At 51.6% G+C, this 19,181-nt stretch overlaps 1 protein-coding gene across 1 annotated transcript in view; it reads left to right on the top strand.

The window, feature by feature from the left end:
- The window catches only part of DPP6 (dipeptidyl peptidase like 6), an 804,405-nt gene that overhangs the window by 667,576 nt on the left and 117,648 nt on the right, over window positions 1-19,181 (top strand). The window contains exons 9-10 of the mRNA XM_060107540.1: window positions 7,598-7,752; window positions 9,485-9,582. Coding sequence (XP_059963523.1) covers window positions 7,598-7,752; window positions 9,485-9,582 — 253 coding nt within the window. The remainder of the gene's footprint in view (window positions 1-7,597; window positions 7,753-9,484; window positions 9,583-19,181) is intronic.

Here is a 19,181-nt window from a genome sequence, read left to right on the forward strand (position 1 = left end):
ACATGAGTCCACCCGGTAGTTAAATTCATGGACCAGGTGTGGCACGGGAGCCTACAGGGCCTCGGGAAAAACCATAAAAGGTAATCGGTCAAGCTTACGAGCCTGAGGGTTTGGAAGCCATAGACACAGAAGGCCTCCTGTGAACCTCTTGCTTTAGGCGATGGTCTAGCCACTTCTGCAGCAATTATAAATTCAGGAACATCTTACTTTCTGCTTTTGGAGGCAGTCTATGAATTTACATTGTACCTCTAAGAAAACACAGTCTGCTTCCTGACTACTGCATTCTCGACAGAAAATCCAGGCAGCAGGGAATTCATGGTGTGGCCGGCCCGCCCCAGTGGTGAGCTGGAGCATCAGATACAGGGAAATAACTAAAGTGTGGAAATGGCAGACAACTGAATTGAAAGCAGGAGGATGAGCATTCTTAGCCTTGCTGTGCCGGCAGCGGGGCTGTCTGTGACCTCTGGCCATTCAGAAACGCAGAGAGAATGTAGATGTGTCTCTGCACCCCTCGCCCATCCCGAGCTGCACAGCTCATAGAAATGTGCGTGCGTGGTCCGATTTAGCCTTCTGCTCCTGATAAAAATGGGTCTTGGCCTTCCCGCCTGCCCCAGGAAGATGAGGCTGCGGGAGCTGGTCCTGCAGGAGCACGTGCATCGGAAGAGCCCTGAGAGAACACGGCAGCAGGTTCCCCAGAGGACTCCGAAGCCTCTCGTTTCCCTTCTGTCTCATGTTTGCGGCCCCTAGTCTGCCTTGGGGTTCTTTTCAGCCAGACCCAGTCCCGTGCGGCCTGTCGGCCTGGGGAAGCCTGGGCTGCAGCAGTCGGGGAGACGTAAGCCTGCCTCTGTCCCCAGCCTCCCAGTACCCACCGTCTCTCCCCGCTGCCTCTCCCCACGCCCTTCCAGGTCTGCACGACCCTCCATCACCCCTGTGGACCCTCGTTTTCCGGCATCTGGTGCAGAGGTCGCCCCCTGGGGGATTGCAGGTCCGGCCTCAGCTTGCGAATGGAAGTAGAAGTCTCTCTTCCTTGTTAAAGTGCTGTCGGAAGACAGATGAGCGAGTGTCCTTTCCTGGGCGCGGGTCCTTTGCAGACCCCCTAGATGGCTGGCGTTCTGTCTCATACTTCTGAGTGATACTGACCTACAGCTCTAACTCCGTGGGTTTGTCTGACGTTGAGGACCTCAGGAACTTTGTGACCTACTCTGGACCCCCCTAGCTCTATACTATGGCATTTGCCACCCGCTTGGTCTACAAAGTCTCACCTCGTGTCTGCTCTCCAGCCAGCAGGGCAGGGAAGAGTCAGTAGCGGCCCCCCCTTTCCTTTAAAGGAGGACCTGGAGTTACTCAGACCTTCTGACCTAGCCCACGGGCAAGAGTTCCCCCCTTCACACCGGACTTCACACCTCCCCCCACACACACGGGAGGCGGGGAAGGGTCTTTATTCTGGAAGACCATGTGCCCAGCTGTGATTCTTTGCTTCCTTTCCTAAAAGAAAGGATGGGTTTTTGGGGAACAGGTCACGTGCCACCTCCCCAAGAGCTTTCTCTAATTTCCCCCCAAAAGAAAGAGACCTTCTGTGTCCCCAACCCCTACGGTCCTGAGGTTTCTGCTCAGCTGGGTGAGGAGTGGGAGTGGTGGTCATATTTTGTTTACTACATTTCAGACTACAGAATTTCATCTCTCCCGTGCTCTGGCATAGGGTTTAGGATGTATTGAGCCCTCAGTCTTTAACTCCATCAAGTTAATTTCTCTCAACCTCCAGTTTCTCAGCTGTAAAAAGGGGCTTAATCCAGGGTTCTTGGGAGTATCCAAGATTAGCAAAGGCAAGTGAAGTATGTGGCGAGGGTGAAGGCTGTAGAATAAAACATGACATCCCTCAGACGCACATTTACTTGTTGATCATCAGGCTCGGGAAGGACGGTGGAGGTTTCTCTGCCAGTCGTGAGCAGACATGGCGGAGGCGTGGTGGGGCCTCGGGGGAGCACAGGGCGGGAGAGGCATCCGGGCAGGAGAGCCGGCCATCTGCTGAGCGAGGAAGCCTCGGGCTGTGGCTCCGACCCAAGCCTGGCACTGAGACTCCTGCTGCTGTTGTGTCCCCGTGGTGATTGCTGGTGACTCTCCTGGTTGAAGACTGTGCGGGGAGTGCTCGGCAGTAACGCGCCAGGTCCGGTCCGGGAGGGTGGGCGGAACCTCGGCGTGTAATTGCAGGCGATTGGATCTGAAGAGGAGCGACTGATGTAGCACCAGGAGGGCTGTCAGTGGTAGATGAGTTGTTTCACGCAAAGTGCTTGCGACAAGGTCCGGCACATGTTAAATATGCGTTAAACCAAAAAGTGTCCTTGAATCTGACTGGGGTTCAGGAAGGGTCCCAGTCACCGCAGGTCCCCAGCATGTTGGGTGGAAGCTGAGACAAGCCAACTCGATCCGAGGCTGGGACGGTCCGTGCCAGGGCCTGCAGGATGCAGCCCAGCACACTCAGCATCAGACGTGTGTGTGTGAGTGCGTGTGTGCGTGTGCGCCGGGGGCAGAGGAGGCCAGGTCTAGCCCAGCTTGTTGTTAGGGCTCAGGCCAGCGGGCACCCCCCATCCTTGTCAGGTCTGGCTTAGAAATTCACCCTGCTGAGTTTCAGGGCAGAATTCAGCTGACTCTCTCCTACCAGCATTCTCCCAGCAAGGAGCTGCTTCTATGGCAGCCAGTACAGTCATGACCTTGTGCGGACTCCTGGGGCCACCATAACAAAAGACCACAAACCGGATGGCTTTAAACGGCAGAGATGTGTCATTCCAATTCTAGAAGCTGAAAGTCTGAAATCAGGGTGTCTCTTCCAGCTTCTGGTGGTGGCATGCTTGCTGTTCCTTGGCTTGTAGACGCATCACCCCCACTCTCCGCCTTTGCCGTCACCTGGCATTGTCCCCTGTCTGTCTCTCTGTCTCTTTACTTTTCCTCATGAGGTCACCAGTCATAACGGATTAGGGGCCCCCGCCCACCTCCAGTACGACCTCATCTTAACGTACATCTTAATTACATCTGCAGTGACCCCATTTCCAAATAAGGTCACATTGATGGGTACCAGAGATTAGGATGTCATGTCTTTTAGGGGGACACAGTTCAACCTACAACAAACTTTTAAGCAGAACCTACTCTTCTTCTGTTCAAGTAGGTATACTCCCCCCCCCCAACCCCAGTAATTTGGAAGCCTGTTTCCTATATGCTAATAAGACCTTCAACTGAAAAAAAAGCACGCAACCCAAAAGATGCAAGTTGTGTCTTAACCAGGGACCTTACTGAGGACTATGGCCTGGGAGACAGCCTCTCAGAGAGCTCTGAGGGACTGTTCCAAAGAGGAAAGGGAGGAGCCAGGATGTACAGGAGTTTTCGCTGAAAAAAATCATGTGATCAACTATCAAAAAAGTACTGCTAGTCACAAAAACCAGACGTCTCAAGTTCATGGTTGTAGGGCTTTTCTATGTATGGGAAGATGCAGGAGTCTGCTGTCACTGAAATTATTCCTAGATCGGCATCATCATGATCTAGGGCCGGTATCCTGTTTTTCTCCATCCTGAATTCCCTTCAGGGCGCACCGCGGGCTGCAGTGGCTGGTGGCTTTAAGGCAGCAGCATCCTTTGTTTACTGAAATGGCAGGTGACATTTTTCTGTCAGCAGACAGTAGGCGTGCATTTCCAGAATGCAGTGCCTGTTTGATCAGATGTGACATATTAACTGGCAAATACACGGAAGTCACCCACAGAGCTTTTGCTTAAAAGGGGCTTGTGCCCTTCCCCCACCCCAGTATACACTGACTGTGCTGCCTGGAGCGGCCCGAGCGGCTGTAACAGAAAGCACCCACAATTCCTGCATTTCCCTGAGAACCTCCCTCCTCCCTAAGTGATTCCGGGCAACTGTGGTGGACCGACCTTGGGGGCCCCCTCTTATTCTGCATCTGGAAAACTCGAGAATTCCTCCTCTTGGCTGGACTGGCCTTCATCACCTTGAACCCGAAGGGGATTTTGTCCTTCCGGATATGGATATGCCCTTAACGTGTGTGGCGTGAATGACAACATTCACAGAGTAGAATTGGCTTCTGTGAGATACGATGACAAGAAATGAGGGAAGTGGCCCAGATCCTGCTGTGAGCTTCAGCTGCACGGATAAACATTTCTGTCTCTTCACGTGAATATCCCCAAATGTATCTTTCTTACTTGATTCTGAGAAGGCCCCTGGACGGGACAGGGAAGGTGGAAGGAAAGCTGTATCCTCCCGTTCTCACGAGTTATTTGTACTTGCTCAGAAAGGCAAGTTTCTCCTGTTGTTCCAAGCCAAGTGTTCATGCAGTTAATTTAGTTGATGAAATAGGTTTTTTTTCCCTGCAAAACTCTATCCATAAACTAATTTGATTCATGGCATTTAAGCCAACTGCCTCATTAAGCTAGAAGCCTGAAGAAAACATTTGGAGAATAGGGACATTCTCAATGAACACAAAAATGTCACGACCTCCTTTGCCTAATCCTTTTCCCCATCGTTTCTTATCCTTACTTTATCTCTTTAATGAGCAGCTAACTCACAGGAAAATAAAAACACCAAGGAACAATGTGTTAAAGGGCATTTGGGGAAAATAAACAGAGGCCGCCCTTTGTGTATGGCCTGGCCTTTGGCATGGCGGAATTTCTTTTTTATTTGTGATCATCTTGCTGTGGGGTGGAATTGAAAGGAACATTTGCCAACAGACACACCAGATACTTGTCATCCCTGAACTGTGTGGTTTCCAGATTCCCTTCTGACCAGCACATTCGTTGTCTGAAGCCTGTGGTCCTTTTCTGCATCTGTGTCCTCTGAGCAGGGCACTGAGCTCAGTGGAAATACTCTGGCATCGCCAACAGAAGGGACAGAAATGGTACTTGTCAGCCCAGCACCAGGCCTCCCTCTCCCCTGGTTTTGTCTCTCTCACCCCTGCATGTGTGACCCCCTGCCCTGCACTGACCAGACCAAAGCAGGAGCGTCTCCTTTTGGTCTGAGGGCAAGTTCTAGAAATGAGGTGGGCACGTGACAGGTGGATGAGAAGCTAGCGGTGCCCTCCTGCACCCCTGGGCCCGTCGGGGGGAGAAGGTGGCAGGGCCCCCCAGGGCTGCTGATTTGCTGTCCCTCCCATTTCCGGAGGTCGCTCGGGGCCCAGGAGAAGCCTCCGAAGAGCTGTGTCGGCAGGGACCGTGTTGTCTGCTTGCGCCTGTGCGTTGCTGCCTCCGCTAGAAGCCTTTTGTGCCCCCACCGCTTCTCTGTGGGGATTTTCTGGCCGTGAGTGAATGTGCTGTGAGAGCTGTGGCCAGGCTCGCGCAGCTGGTTTCAGGCGGACGCCACCTCCTTGGCCCTCTGCCCCTCGTGTCCCGCTCACTCCCACTGATGCCCCTCATGCCCTGATGTCCCCGCCCTCCCAGCCCTGCAGCACGGACGCCATTGAGCAGAACCACCCCAAAGTTGCATGGTGAATGGTGCCTATTTTTTCCAGCAGACCATCTGCTGGAGTCTGTTGCTCACTGTGCCACGTGCGCCGGCCAGACAGTCAGGTGGTGCTGGATAAAGTCATTTCTGAATCACCTCCTTCCACACCCGCACCTGAAAGTCACTTTGCCGGCTGCCAAAGACATTGGAAAATTACAAGCAATGGAGAGTTGGCTGACTTCCTTTTTTATCTTTCCCCCCTCAGCAGACCTTTGGGTTTTTATCGACTCTGCAGAAGCTTCTGAGTCGTTTCTCGGATGCCGCAAGGTCACAAACCGCTGTCAGGGAGGACGTGTTAGAGGCAGCCGCTGTGCCCCTTGTTTGACAGCTGGGGGCTTGTTCAGGGCCTCCGCGGTCGATGGCAGGATGGGCAGAACCCGGGACCCGGGGCCCCTTCACCGTCCTTCACTGATCAGCTGTGAGGCCGGCCTGGGACGCGTCCGGGTGATGGGAAGTCAGATATGCCAGGGGCTTCGTGGTGGATGAGACTCCACTGTCTGGTGCTGGTCCCGGGTCACACTGGGTCAGGGTCCCTGCAGGCTGCCGGCAGGCCTGGAGGAAAGCCCGCAGAGGGCCAAGGAGACTTATTTAGAGGGAGGCCAGCACTTTCTGAAGGGAATAACTCCTAGCATTGCTGCTGCAGGCCCCACGCAACTTGGGGGCTTGTCCCACTAAGAAACCAGGCCAGTGGAGCCAGTGATGGAGGGACAGACTGCCTGGGTGGCCAGTCTCCCGGGAGAAGGAGTTGCAGTGCCCCACTTTCAGTCCTGAACTTGGCTGTGGGATGCTTTTGTAGCCACTGCAGCAGGGCCCTGACTGACGCGGCCCTGCCCCCGGCCCCCCTGCCCCCCGCCGTCTCCATCCTGCAGCCGGCAGATTCCCGTGCCCCTGTGGCCGGGCCGTCAGGCTGGCCCAGCTCCTGGCCTGCTGCCTTGCTTCTCTCATCTCTGTGACCCTTCCCTCCGCTGGCCATCACCCCTGGTCTCTACTCCGATTCACGTCATTCCCTGTGTGGTTGATGCACTCACTCTGTTTTCTCAGGCGCCTCAGTTACCTTTCTGTCACCACAGGCTCACAGAGCCGGTTTATGGTCTCCACCTAATAACGACCGGCGAATGGGGCTCACAGTATGTGATTATAGAGCTGTATTGATCTTTCTTTTAAAAACAAACCTAGGGGGATTTGGTTTATAAAACTATGTAGCGTGTACAAGGAGGAATCCGCCGACCTTAGAGCTGTTTCGCACCGAGATGCTCCTCTGACCCTCGCACTCTAATGAGTTGTACCTGGGAAGTGTCTTCTCTTGGCTTGCTCCAAAGACGCAGTAGAATTGTTCTTTCCAGAATAGATGACAGACCCTACAGCACTCACCCCTAGTCAAAACTCTAATTAGCCAAGACTCTTCGGGGCGGGCAGGAGTGTTGGGTGCTCCCGGTGGAAGCCTGAGAGGATTGCTGCTTCCTCTTCGGATCCGTAGAAGAGAAAGCCATTCTGTGCTTCTGCCCTGTGGAGTGAAACCACCTCCGTGCCTCACAGTGAGGAGCCTGCTGGCCTTTGAACGCCTTCCCCTCCTGCACGGCTGTGCGCGAGGGGGTCTGTGTGCCGGCACGACCCCGCGGCATCTCCTGCAAGTCGGTTTTCTGGGATTCAACCTGCAACACAGTTTACTTCCTTACTTGCTTCTGCCTGGGTGTGCCCTGCTTCAGAGTGAATGTATCTCCTCTAATTCTGTTTTTCTGACATCTTAAAATAATAACCCACAACAGAACAATAAGAAGTCAATCGGAAAGGACTTGCTGGGCTCATCATACTCAAAATTGTGCCCCCCAAAATGGTTTTTAGACAGTTAGCCTCTGTTTGGTTGGGCCTTGATTGACTGGGTTTGATTGATTGGGTTTGCTGTGCTAGGGTTTGGGGGTCAGACCAGACACCTCTGAGATGAAGGCGTATCCCAGGCACAGGGAAGCCTCCTCAGAGGCTGTAGAAGTTCAATGACCCCGAGGGGGCTCGTGATTTCCTGTCCAGCTCCCGTGGTGCCCGGGCAGTACTGGCCGATACTCCATCCATGCCATCCACAGTCCTCTGCTTTGTTTGTTTCCCTTAGAGGAGATTTTGAAGACCCACATCGCCCACTGGTGGTCTCCAGATGGTACACGGCTCGCCTACGCCACCATCAACGACTCCCGGGTGCCGGTCATGGAGCTGCCCACCTACACCGGCTCCGCCTACCCGACCGTGAAGTCCTACCACTACCCCAAGGTAGGCGGGAAGCGGCCACAGGGCAGCTCTGCGTTATTCATCAGCTCCCCCACCCAGCCGACTCCCAATGTGGAGCTGTGATAATCAGATGTGTTATGAGCAGTGCAGTAAACAGAGCAAGGTTAATTATTTCCCATTACATTGCATTAAATTCCCATTTTTGCTCAGTTGAATTTGTCGGCAGGTTTACTTTCTTTTTAATAATGGAACTACCGTTAATCATTTGTCTAAGCTTCATTGCAACCAAAATACATTACCTTCCTTGTGAGTCCATGGAGACAAAAACTCACACTGCCCGCTCGGGGGCACCCTGTCCTCTAGTTCCTTTTTTAAATTCTGGGAGGTCAGAAGGACCTCTGTCTGCGCCTAGTCCCCTGGGCCTGGGCTGTTCTGTCCTTGGTCATGTTCTGGCCCATACTGTTTCTAATTGCTTCCCACAAAAAGCCAGCAGAGGGCCTCCCTGGTGGCGCAAGTGGTTGAGAGTCCGCCTGCCGATGCAGGGGATACGGGTTCGTGCCCCGGTCTGGGAGGATCCCATATGCCGCGGAGCGGCTGGGCCCGTGAGCCATGGCCGCTGAGCCTGCGCGTCCGGAGCCTGTGCTCCGCGGCGGGGGAGGCCACGGCAGTGAGAGGCCCGCATACCGCAAAAAAAAAAAAAAAAAAAAAAAAAAGCCAGCAGAACAGCAAGGCTGCAGGAGTGGGGCAGGGGACGGATAGCTAAAGCCCACTTCGTTAGCAAATCACAGCGGCCTGGCATGAAGAGAGGGCCTGATGCCAAAACCTCTACTGCCCACTCAGTTGGGGAGAGGCCAGTGCCCAAGAGAGCGGACACAGCTCTGCCTGCACCCACCTGGTGACAGGATCCCCATGTCCACCCGGGGCTGCCTTGGAAGGATCCCTCCAGCCTCTGCCAGTGAGCCCTGGGCCTCGACTTCCAAGCCATCAGAGGGCTCTGGGAGCTGATGCCACGTGCCGTGTATACCAGAAGTATGGGACGTGCCAGCCTACAGTTTGCAGCAAGAGAGGTGACAATGTCCAAGTGAGGCCAGTGATGTCCCCAGAGTCCCAAGCCAGAGAAAGGAAACACCAGGTGTATCAGTCAGCTCAGGCTCCGTAACAAGCACCACAGACTGTGTGGCTTAAACAACAGACATTTATTTCTCACGGTTCAGGAGGCTGGAAGCCAGAGATCACCTAGAAATGGAATGGTTTCCCTGGTGAATCCTTTTGTGAGAGCCCCCCAACCCAGGAGTGATGTAATGACCTGAAATCCAGAAAGGTACAGGCCCCCTGATTTTACAGTGAACTCTGGGACAGGTGCTCTGAAATTGGAATTATAAAGCCCAGATGGCTCAGGATTTGGGGTTTCATGTTTTAATAGAAAGTCAGCGTGTTCTGGCCAACAGAATTCAGACGCCCACTTCCAAATCGGAGACCTAAGCTGATGACCCACCTGACGCCTGCCCTGTGTGGGCCTGAGTCCCTCCCTCACCCCAGCATCTCCGTCTGTGGGGGCAGAGGAGCCTGGGCCGTTAGACCCAGCAGCCTTGTCTTTCCTGCCCTGGCAGGCCCGTGCTTGTCCAGGGAGGGGGAGCAGGGGTGAGCAGCTTCCTCTTGAAGGACTCCGTCCTCCCCACGCTGAGCCTCTTGTGAATCTCCTCCAGACTTAGTGCCCAGGCCAGTCCAGGCAGGAGGCGGCTCACTCACATCTCTGTCCCCTTTTACTTCCCAGGCTGGATGTGAAAACCCCAGTATCTCCCTGCACGTCATTGGCCTAAGTGGACCCACGCACGACCTGGAGATGATGCCGCCTGACGATCCACGGATGAGGTTTGCACCCTTTCCTCGATTATGTTAAGATGATAATAATGAAACCAGTGTCCATTTACATGGTCTCTTTAGGCTCAGATTTATTTTCCTGCTAATCTAAACATCCAAGAAAAAGATACATTTTCTAAAATTTTCCTTACTGCTTTATGATTTGGTTTTTCTGGGAAAGGAACACCAGTCAAACCAATGCTACTATTTCTTGCCTTATGTCAGCCCCAGATTCTCCTCCCTGGAGGCTGGGCTTCGGGGGCGGTGGGGGGCAGGTAGGACTGGTCCACCACCCACGTCCAGAGGGAGCACATGGCCTGGCACATGGCAGACTTTGGAGGGCATCCCTCGGATGAACAGCTGCAGTCTTTCCAAGAAAACCCATGTAACCGGACCTCTTGTGAATGGCGCCCCATTTTCAGAGCATTATTTTAGAGCGTTACTGTCTTTTGCCAGCTCCAGGAGCTGCTAGGTGAATCCTGTTCCAATAAACCAAATCTCCCAGTTGGTATAACAACCGTGTAGTTGGTGGAACATGTTGACAAAGGCAACTCTCCTGTTATTAAGGGCTGTAGGTGGATTTTGTTTCCTAATCAAGAGAACTGAGTAAAATCTATCTTTGTGAAGGGGTCTGAATATCAATTTCCTTCTGTCCTAAAGTTCAAGCAGTCTGGGGACCGGTTATACTTCCAGAGTCCACTTATATCAGCGTTAAACCTCACTCTGTTGAGAATATTGATGGGAGACTCAGAAGGAGAGGGAATGGCACCAGGATCCACCCGTTTATAGATCTGCAAGTCTATACGTGGGCCCAGTTAAGTTGAGAATGATCCCTTCTGAGGGTCAGCAAATATCCAGCCCACATTTTGCCATGACTCCAGCCTGAGTCTTCACTATTCAGTTACAAAGCTCTACATTATTAGTAGCTTCTGGCAGCTTCCGGAAGGGCAGGAGCCGTGGCCTCAGCCACTCTTACTCCTCCACAGGCCCAGCTCAGGGCGAGGCACACGGGCACTTGGATCCACTGGTCTGTGATGGCGTGGACTCCTCCTGTGGTGGCTCCCACCGCTGTCCTTGGCAGGACCCGTCTGCCTGGGGGCTCTGCAGGGTTCCGCCGAGGTTCTTTCAGCTCTTCTGTCTCCAGTGATGTGTAAAATGCTGTGAGGTCCTCAGGTGGACAGACCAAGCCCAGGGCTGCCCACGGCCTCTCGCTCCCCGCCCTGGAGCGGCCTTCCTTCTCATGCAGCTGGACCCAAGGCCTGACTCTCCACGGCCCCTCCTAGGGGAGTAGGTCCTTAGTGTGCACTGGTCGGGGCGTCGAATCAGTTTGGCTGATGATGTTCTTGCTGGGATAGAAGAAACGTTGTGATTATTGCTTTGTCTTCTCTGCCGAAGACCCAGGGATTTCATTGTTTTCTTCCAGCTCCATCCGTGCCAAGCCTCCTGGGGCCTGGTCCAGCAAACTCTCTGAATTAATATGGAAAGTCACCTGGAAAATTTAAGCCATCTGTTTGAGTTAATTGAAAATCTCGTTTAGTCCATTTGGTGATGCTGTTTCCGCAGGCTTGATTAGCTTCAAGGACAATGAAAAATTCACCTCCGTCAGGGCTGTTGAGACACGGGCCTCAGGTTTTTTGCTTCTCCAGTTTCCTAAGCTAAATGCAGTGATGCTTTTCCTATGCAGTGTAAATCGCAGAATCTTAATGTCACGCTTTCTCAGCTCCTTCTCCATCACAGCCTTGGGATTTTTCAAAGTGAGCGCAGATCTGTCAGAGATCATGAAGTCAACGTGAGCAGCCGTTTATCGAGCGTTTATTATTTGCGTCCGTTAGACTGAGAGTTTAGCATGAATGAAACACGGAGGTTATGATGTAGGGGAAGGATAGGCCTTGAATGAATGGTTATAAGCAAGTGAAGGATTGCAGGCTTGAGAGGGGTCATGTTGAGTAGGGGGCCTGGAAGAGGAGGCCCCCCACGTCTGAGGCTTTCTTGCCCCTGCCCTGCCGATATTTGGGGCCAGGGGAATCCTTTGCTATGGGGGCTGCCCTCTGCATTGTGGGGACCTCAGCCACCTCCTTGCCTTCCCCCAGTGGATGCCGCTTGACGGTCAGAGATGCCCCAGACTGAGAACCACTGGTTCTCAGTCGCAAGCCGGCTGTCTGGGTCCAGATCCCAGTTTTGTGCTCTTGGGCAAGTTACTCTTCGCCTGCTCCATTCTGTTTCCTCAGCTGCAAAATGGGGATGAATATTAGTAATAAAAAGGTTTGCTCTTGTGGGTGACCGTGAATATTAGATAAGTCACGCAGCACAGGGCTGTCACCCCAACTCAAGGCTGTAAATCCTGCCTGTAGGCCGACAACACTGTCCTTTGGAACTCAGCCCTGCCCTGCCCACCCTCGGAACTTCAGGTCCATTTCTAACTGCCGGCCCAACATCTCCCTTAAACTGGCCAGGTTGTGATTCTCAGGCAAAGTAAATGAGCGTGTGTTGAAGATTCTATTTAGCTCATTAATTGATAAGGGAACCAGTGCGGTGTTAGAACCAGTCCAAAAGGCATTTGATAAGCTAGGTGTATGTGGACAGTTTGACAAAGAAATGTAAGGCTAAGTTTTGGGGTTACAGATACCCCGGGGCCCTAAACTGTAACCTTGGGGCTATCTGACCCACCAGACAAAAATCCATGGAGACGTCCGCCCCAACAGGGGTGTGCAGGCCATCGCAAGCCAAGCCCGGTGTTGCATTGGAAGATACGCGGCCATCTCGTTTGCCCTTTGCAGGTTTCAGAGAAATTCTCTGACTGTCTCTAAATGGCAACCCAAAGTGAACTCAGTGAAAACGGAATTCCGCGTTCCCCCTGGAAACCTGCTCTGGGCAGCCTTCCCGTCTCTGCTCAGGGCAGCGACCTTCTGGCACTCAGGCCTCTGACTTCGCTGTGTGTCTTCCACAGGGTATTTCTCCCATGTAGCAGCATCCGATGGCGGCTCCCCTGTCCCGTCTCCCCTTCCGCCCCCCAGGGCCTCTCCTGAACCGCGTCAGATCGCTGCACCCTCCACTCAGAACTCCCTGCGCTTTCCCGTTTTCTCCGGGGTAAAAGCCCAACTTCCTACAGTGGCCTAAAAGCCCCAAATGCCCTGCTAGCCTCTATTCCACCTCCCCCCACCCTCCTCAAGTCTGCAGGGCTCACCCCTTATCCGGGCGTGGCCGGGGCCTGGCTCTGCCACAAAGCTCCTCCACACAGCTGGCCCGCAGGTGCTCTAGGTCCTGGCCAGCACCCTCCCCGCCCCACTCTAGTTTTCTTCACAGAAGGAATCCCAGCAGGAGGTTCCCCACACTTTATTCCTGTGTCCCTTCCCCCCCCATCACCTAGAACATAAAACTCCATGAGGCAGGGATTTTGCCTGTTTTGCGCAAAGCCCTATCTCCAGTTCCGGAGCAGGGCCTGGCGTGTAGTACAAGCTTGGTAAACCTTTGCTGAATGGGCAAATTAAGTTTAAAATTAGCCAGTAAAAGGCTTCCCTGGTGGCGCAGTGGTTGAGAGTCCACCTGCTGATGGGGGGGACGAGGGTTCGTGCCCCGGTCCGGGAAGATCCCACATGCCGCGGAGTGGCTGGGCCCGTGAGCCATGGCCGCTGAGCCTGCGCATCCGGAGCCTGTGCTCCGCAACGGGAGAGGCCACAACAGTGAGAGGCCCGTGTACTGCAAAAAAAAAAATTAGCCAGTAAAATCCTGTTTCATTGGAGCCACATTATTATGATGGTTTCCGTGTGCTTGTACATTGGATGTCTTAAGCTGAGTGCAGTTTAGGGGATCCTTTCTAATTACAGGAAGGTGATCTGACCTGTGACAAATCTGTCCTGTACACTGTGTAAATGGCTAACACGTCAGTTGCAAACCAACTGACTGTACAGATCTTAGTGCTGGTGCTGAAATCTCTTCAGAACAGTCGTCATGATCTCAGAGTTTGTTTCAAAATGTGCAAGCATCAAGTGTCAGTAAAACTGAAGGTGAAACACCAATGAATGTTGAGTTCTTATGCTTCAGGTGTACTTCCTTTTTAGAGTTTTTGGTTCTCTGCTACTTTTACTTTACTATTTCATTTAAATTTCCTACACATGAACTTTGTGCAATTGAAATAAAACTGCAGTATACACACGTTAAAAACAACAAACAAAAAAACAAAACAAAAATCCTATTTCAGTAGGATTCTTGAAGATATGGATCTCTTTGGTTATCCTAGTACTTTTCTAAGAACCAAAACTTTAAAAATATTTAGCCATTGCTGACATCTTGCTGTCTCATACAGGATGCCGTAGGGGAGACCACACTTTACCCATCCTGGGTTTTCAGCTGGGACTCTCACAACAAGAGAGATTAACAAGAGGAAAAAAAACCCAGTTCATTCACGCGTGCGGTGCACATCACCTGGAAAAAATCTCAACAAAAAACAGCTCAAAGCATCGATTTACAACTACAGCTTTTACAGCATCTTCAACCAGGAACAATAAATTCATAGAGAATTAACAGGACAAGGAAAGCAGGTTTAGGGTTCCAGGGGCGGCAGCCGTGGGAAGGTAAATAAACCAGAGGACCTAGTGGAGGAAGGTGTACTTGCAGGTTCCGCGGTGCATCTCTGGGCCGATAAGAATCTGTCTCCAGGAAAAGGAGACTATTTCCTGCCTTCAGGCAGAAAGGGGGGAGTTTTTTTGGGTTTGCTGCTTCCTAATTGCCTTCAGCTCAAAATAATTTTCATGTCAAACAGGCATATTTGGGGTGACGTATTCTGGTTTCCTTCAACACTAAAGTAACTAACCTAGAAAAGGTAAAAATAAGACACTTACTTTGTGGAGGGATGGAAAAAGGAAGGAGACCTAAATAATGTCCTCAAAGATCTAGGCAGGGACAAACAAAGAAATATGTAACAGTAAAAACGTAAGTGCCACAAAATAGGCGTCAGTTCTTTTCAGAATTTTGCTGAAGGGGTGAGAAATCCAGGGAGGAGGGTCAGGGGGAGGAGGAGGGCTTAGAGGCCCAGGCAGGATTTGGCCGCACTGGGACATGGCTAGAGGGATATTCCAGGACCCTGGAGGGTGCAAGGTGGTTCCTGCGTCGGGGGTGAGGCCCAGTTGTGGTTGTGGGTTGAATTATAAAACTGTGTGTGATCCCAGGGCTATTTACATTCTCCTTTTCTCCTTGCAAAGTGGGCGTCTCCGTTTGCTGGCTTGCTCCCACCCTTGTCCTTCCCTTTGCCCTGCCCTCGGGAGCAAGGGCGTGGCTGTCGTGTCCCCTGGGCTGGTGGCTGTGTCCCCTGGGGGCCTCACACAGTCGGTCCCACCTTCTCCCATTCCACAGAGGCGGGGGCGAGGACCCCGAGGTTAAGGGATGGGTCTGAATCCACACAGAGCCTGAGGGGGGTCCTGAACTCAAGCCAGGTGGGGTCACCCCTCCCTCCCTGCACAGCCTCCACGGAAAGATGCAGAGAGTTCTGGAAGGCCAGGGGTCACTTTTGGCAGGCTGGTCAGAGCCATCGAGAGGAAGAAGTCAGACGTTTCCTCTGTCAGCCGTCTCACCTTTATGGCATTCAGTTCTCGTCCTCTGTTGTTTGCTTGTCAACCAGCCTGAGCTCCCCTCCAAGAGTTCTCAGGGGAAGATGAAGACCGGGTCCCAAATCCTTGCCCTGGGAAACTCCTACTGGCATCAGCACATGCCAGGTGGTGGGTTAGGCCCGTGATGGCCCCTCCACCTGTGGCTCGAGTCCAGGTACCGCGGCGCCTCGTGATCAGTGGTCGTGTGCAGCGTGGCGGGAGCATGGGTGGCGAGTGCCAGGGAGGGCGTCACACGCAGCCCCGCCACTCACGATGCCAGAGCAGAGCTGAGGCCACCTGGGAGAAGGGTTCCACCAAAGAGAACTAAGGACGGTGACCCCAGTGGCACTGGGCCGAGGGGACGGGGGTGACGCCTCCCAAGCCTCTCCAGGAGGTGCAAGCACAGCTCCTCCTGTGGGTGGAAGAATCTAAGTGGAAAGCATTATGCCCGCGGGTCCTGCAGTTTTTACCATTTCACGGAGAAGCCCAGCTGCACTGATAAAAACAAAAGCAGTTGTTTTTTGCTGATTTCTTCGGGCCTCTGCGGAGCTGCTGAGCTGGGTGTTGAATTAAGATGCAGCAGATCCCCAGCAGGATCATGCTGAAGACGTGTTGCACTACGCTGATGTGTGTTTCTATTCTCCTACAAACACCCCGTCAGATGCAGTCCAGCCGCCGGCCCGGGGTGCCCGTCCTGACTGCCTGGCAGCATCAGGTCGTCAGGGGGTTGTTCACAGAACCTGAGAAGGGAAGCGGGCGATGTGTCCCCGATGCTTCCGGGCTAGCGACGGCCTCTCCCCACCCACCACCCCTCACTTTTATTTTATTTCACTTCCGTGTATTCACTTTACTCTCCAGCACCAAGATCTAGATGTGCCCTGTTCAGGGCACACCTTCCTTGGTCAGTGCAAGAGCTCTAGTGTATTTGTGCTTTTCAACTTTATTCTCTACCCTCATGCTCCCCCACCTCTTAGGCACCGATTTAAAATGTGTTTGAGCAGCCTTTTCCCCATCAGTGATTGTAAAATGTACTGTTGCGTGTGTGTGCGCACTTAACTTTACACACATGGCACTGTGATACAGACACACAAACATAGATGTGTGTGCACATCTGTGTGGATCTGTTGCCTCTTTTTTCACCCGGGACTCTGTAAAGACCTAGCGCATCAATGTGTGTGTGTGCAGCTCGCTGCTTCTAACTGTGCACCTTCCCAGGAAGCTTGCCCTCTCGGGGGCACCTCTGCCTCCAGGCTCCTCGTACAAGTGCATGGCCCGTGCTGCACCGCCTTCTGACCTCGAGAGGAAAGGCAGCTTCTGTCTGCCCAATCTGTAGGAAGTATGGACTCCCTGAGAGACTGGTGTATTGGATCCAGTGCAAGCCTTTATTCAGGATTAGGGGCAAGACAGAGGTCATCAGAGCAATGGAAACATCACAGAAAAACAGGGTCTTCATTCCTAATGACCTGAGCCCCACCCCCGTCAACAATGAACCACCGTCTCCATTCTCACAACCACCACCATCACTACCACCACCACCATCATCGCCACCACCACCATCATCACCACCACCACCATCACCTCCATCACCATCACCTCCTCCACCACCATCACCTCCACCACCACCATCACAGTCACCACCATCATCATCACCACCACCATCACCTCCATCACCATCACCTCCTCCACCACCATCACTACCACCACCACCATCATCATCACCATCAGTATCATCACCACCACCATTGCCACCATCACCACCACCTCCATCACCACGACAACCGCCGTCACCACCACCTGACTTGCCCATCGTTGCTTTTTAAATTAGGTATAGAACCAAGGCTTGAACTCAAGATTCTGGACACCTAACCCACCACTCATATCATTGTTCAAGAGTTCTCAGATCTACTGTGTTTCACTTTGTGCTTAAACTTTCAGGTGGCCCAAAGATAGAAGACAATTTCTATAAGTCTCTCCTTCCTAGTTTCCTCCATCAGGGGTGTGGCCTGGGTTTGGGGTTTTTTAGAAGCTCCTCAGGTGATTCAGAAGTATGGCCAACGTGGAAAAGCCCTTCTCGAGAGCAGTAGTTTTCATCTGGGATAGAAGGAATGTCTCATTTTCAATTTTTTTTTGAGTTTTATTTTTTATTTATTTTGTTTTTTTTAACATCTTTATTGGAGTATAATTGCTTTACAATGGTGTGTCAGTTTCTGCTTTATAACAAAGTGAATCAGTTATACATATACATATGTCCCCATATCTCTTCCCTCTTGCATCTCCCTCCCTCCCACTCTCCCTATCCCACCCCTCTAGGAGGTCACAAAGCACCAAGCTGATCTCCCTGTGCTATGCGGCTGCTTCCCGCTAGCTATCTGTTTTACATTTGGTAGTGTATATACGTCCGTGCCACTCTCTTACTTTGTCCCAGCTTACCCTTCCCCTTCCCCGTATCCTCAAGTCCATTCTCTAGTAGGTCTGCATCTTTATTCCCATCTTGCCCCTAGGTTCTTCTGATGATTTTCTTTCTTTCTTTCTTTCTTTTTTAGATTCCATATATATGTGTTAGCATACGGTATTTGTTTTTCTCTTTCTGACTTACTTGACTCTGTATGACAGTCTCTAGGTCTGTCCACCTCACTACAGATAACTCAGTTTCATTCCTTTTTATGGCTGAGTAATATTCCATTGTATATATGTGCCACATCTTCTTTATCCATTCTTCTTTTGAAGGACACTTAGGTTGCTTGCATGTCCTGGCTGTTGTAAATAGAGCTGCAATGAACATTTTGATACGTGACTCTTTTTGAATTATGGTTTTCTCAGGGTATATGCCCAGTAGTGGGATTGCTGGGTCATATGGTAGTTCTATTTTTAGTTTTTTAAGGAACGTCCATACTGTTCTCCATAGTGGCTGTATCAATTTACATTCCCACCAACAGTGCACGAGTGTTCCCTTTTCTCCACACCCTCTCCAGCATTGATTATTTGTAGATTTTTTTTTTTTTTTTTTTTTTTTTTGCGGTACGCGGGCCTCTCACCGCTGTGGCCTCTCCGGTTGCGGAGCACAGGCTCCAAACGCGCAGGCTCAGCAGACATGGCTCATGGGCCCAGCCACTCCACGGCATGTGGGATCCTCCTGGACTGGGGCATGAACCTGCGTCCCCTGAATCGGCAGGCGGACTCTCAGCCACTGCGCCACCAGGGAAGCCCTGTAGATTCTTTGATGATGGCCATTCTGACCGGTGTGAGATGATATCTCATTGTAGTTTTGATATGCATTTCTCTAATGATTAGCGATGTTGAGCATCCTTTCATGTGTTTGTTGGCAATCTGTATATCTTCTTTGGAGAAATGTCTATTTAGGTCTTCTGCCCATTTTTGGATTGGGTTTTTTTATGATACTGGGCTGCGTGAGTTGCTTGTATGTTTTGGAGATTAATCCTTTGTCAGTTGCTTCATTTGCTAATGTTTTCTCCCATTCTGAGGGTTGTCTTTTGGTCTTGTTTATGGTTTCCTTTGCTGTGCAAAAGCTTTGAAGTTTCATTATGTCCCATTTGTTTATCTTTGTTTTTATTTCCATTTCTCTAGGAGATGGGTCCAAAAGGATCTTGCTGTGATTTATGTCATAGAGTGTTCTGCCTATGTTTTCCTCTAAGAGTTTGATAGTGTATGGCCTTACATTTAGGTCTTTAATCCATTTTGAGTTTATTTTTGTGTATAGTGTTAGGGAGTGTTCTAATTTCATTCTTTTACTGTTCAGTTTTCCCAGCACCACTTATTGAAGAGGCTATCGTTTCTCCACTGTATATTCTTGCCTCCTTTATCAAAGATTAGGTGACCATATGTGCATGGGTTTATTTCTGAGGTTTCTATCCTGTTCCACTGATCTATATTTCTGTTTTTGTGCCAGTACCATACTGTCTTGATTACTGTAGCTTTGTAGTATAGTCTGAAGTCAGGGAGCCTGATTCCTCCAGCTCCGTTTTTCTTTCTCAAGATTGCTTTGGCTATTCAGGGTCTTTTGTGTTTCCA

This window comes from Mesoplodon densirostris, chromosome 9, assembly GCF_025265405.1.
Source record: "Mesoplodon densirostris isolate mMesDen1 chromosome 9, mMesDen1 primary haplotype, whole genome shotgun sequence".
Classification (NCBI taxonomy): domain Eukaryota; kingdom Metazoa; phylum Chordata; class Mammalia; order Artiodactyla; family Ziphiidae; genus Mesoplodon; species Mesoplodon densirostris.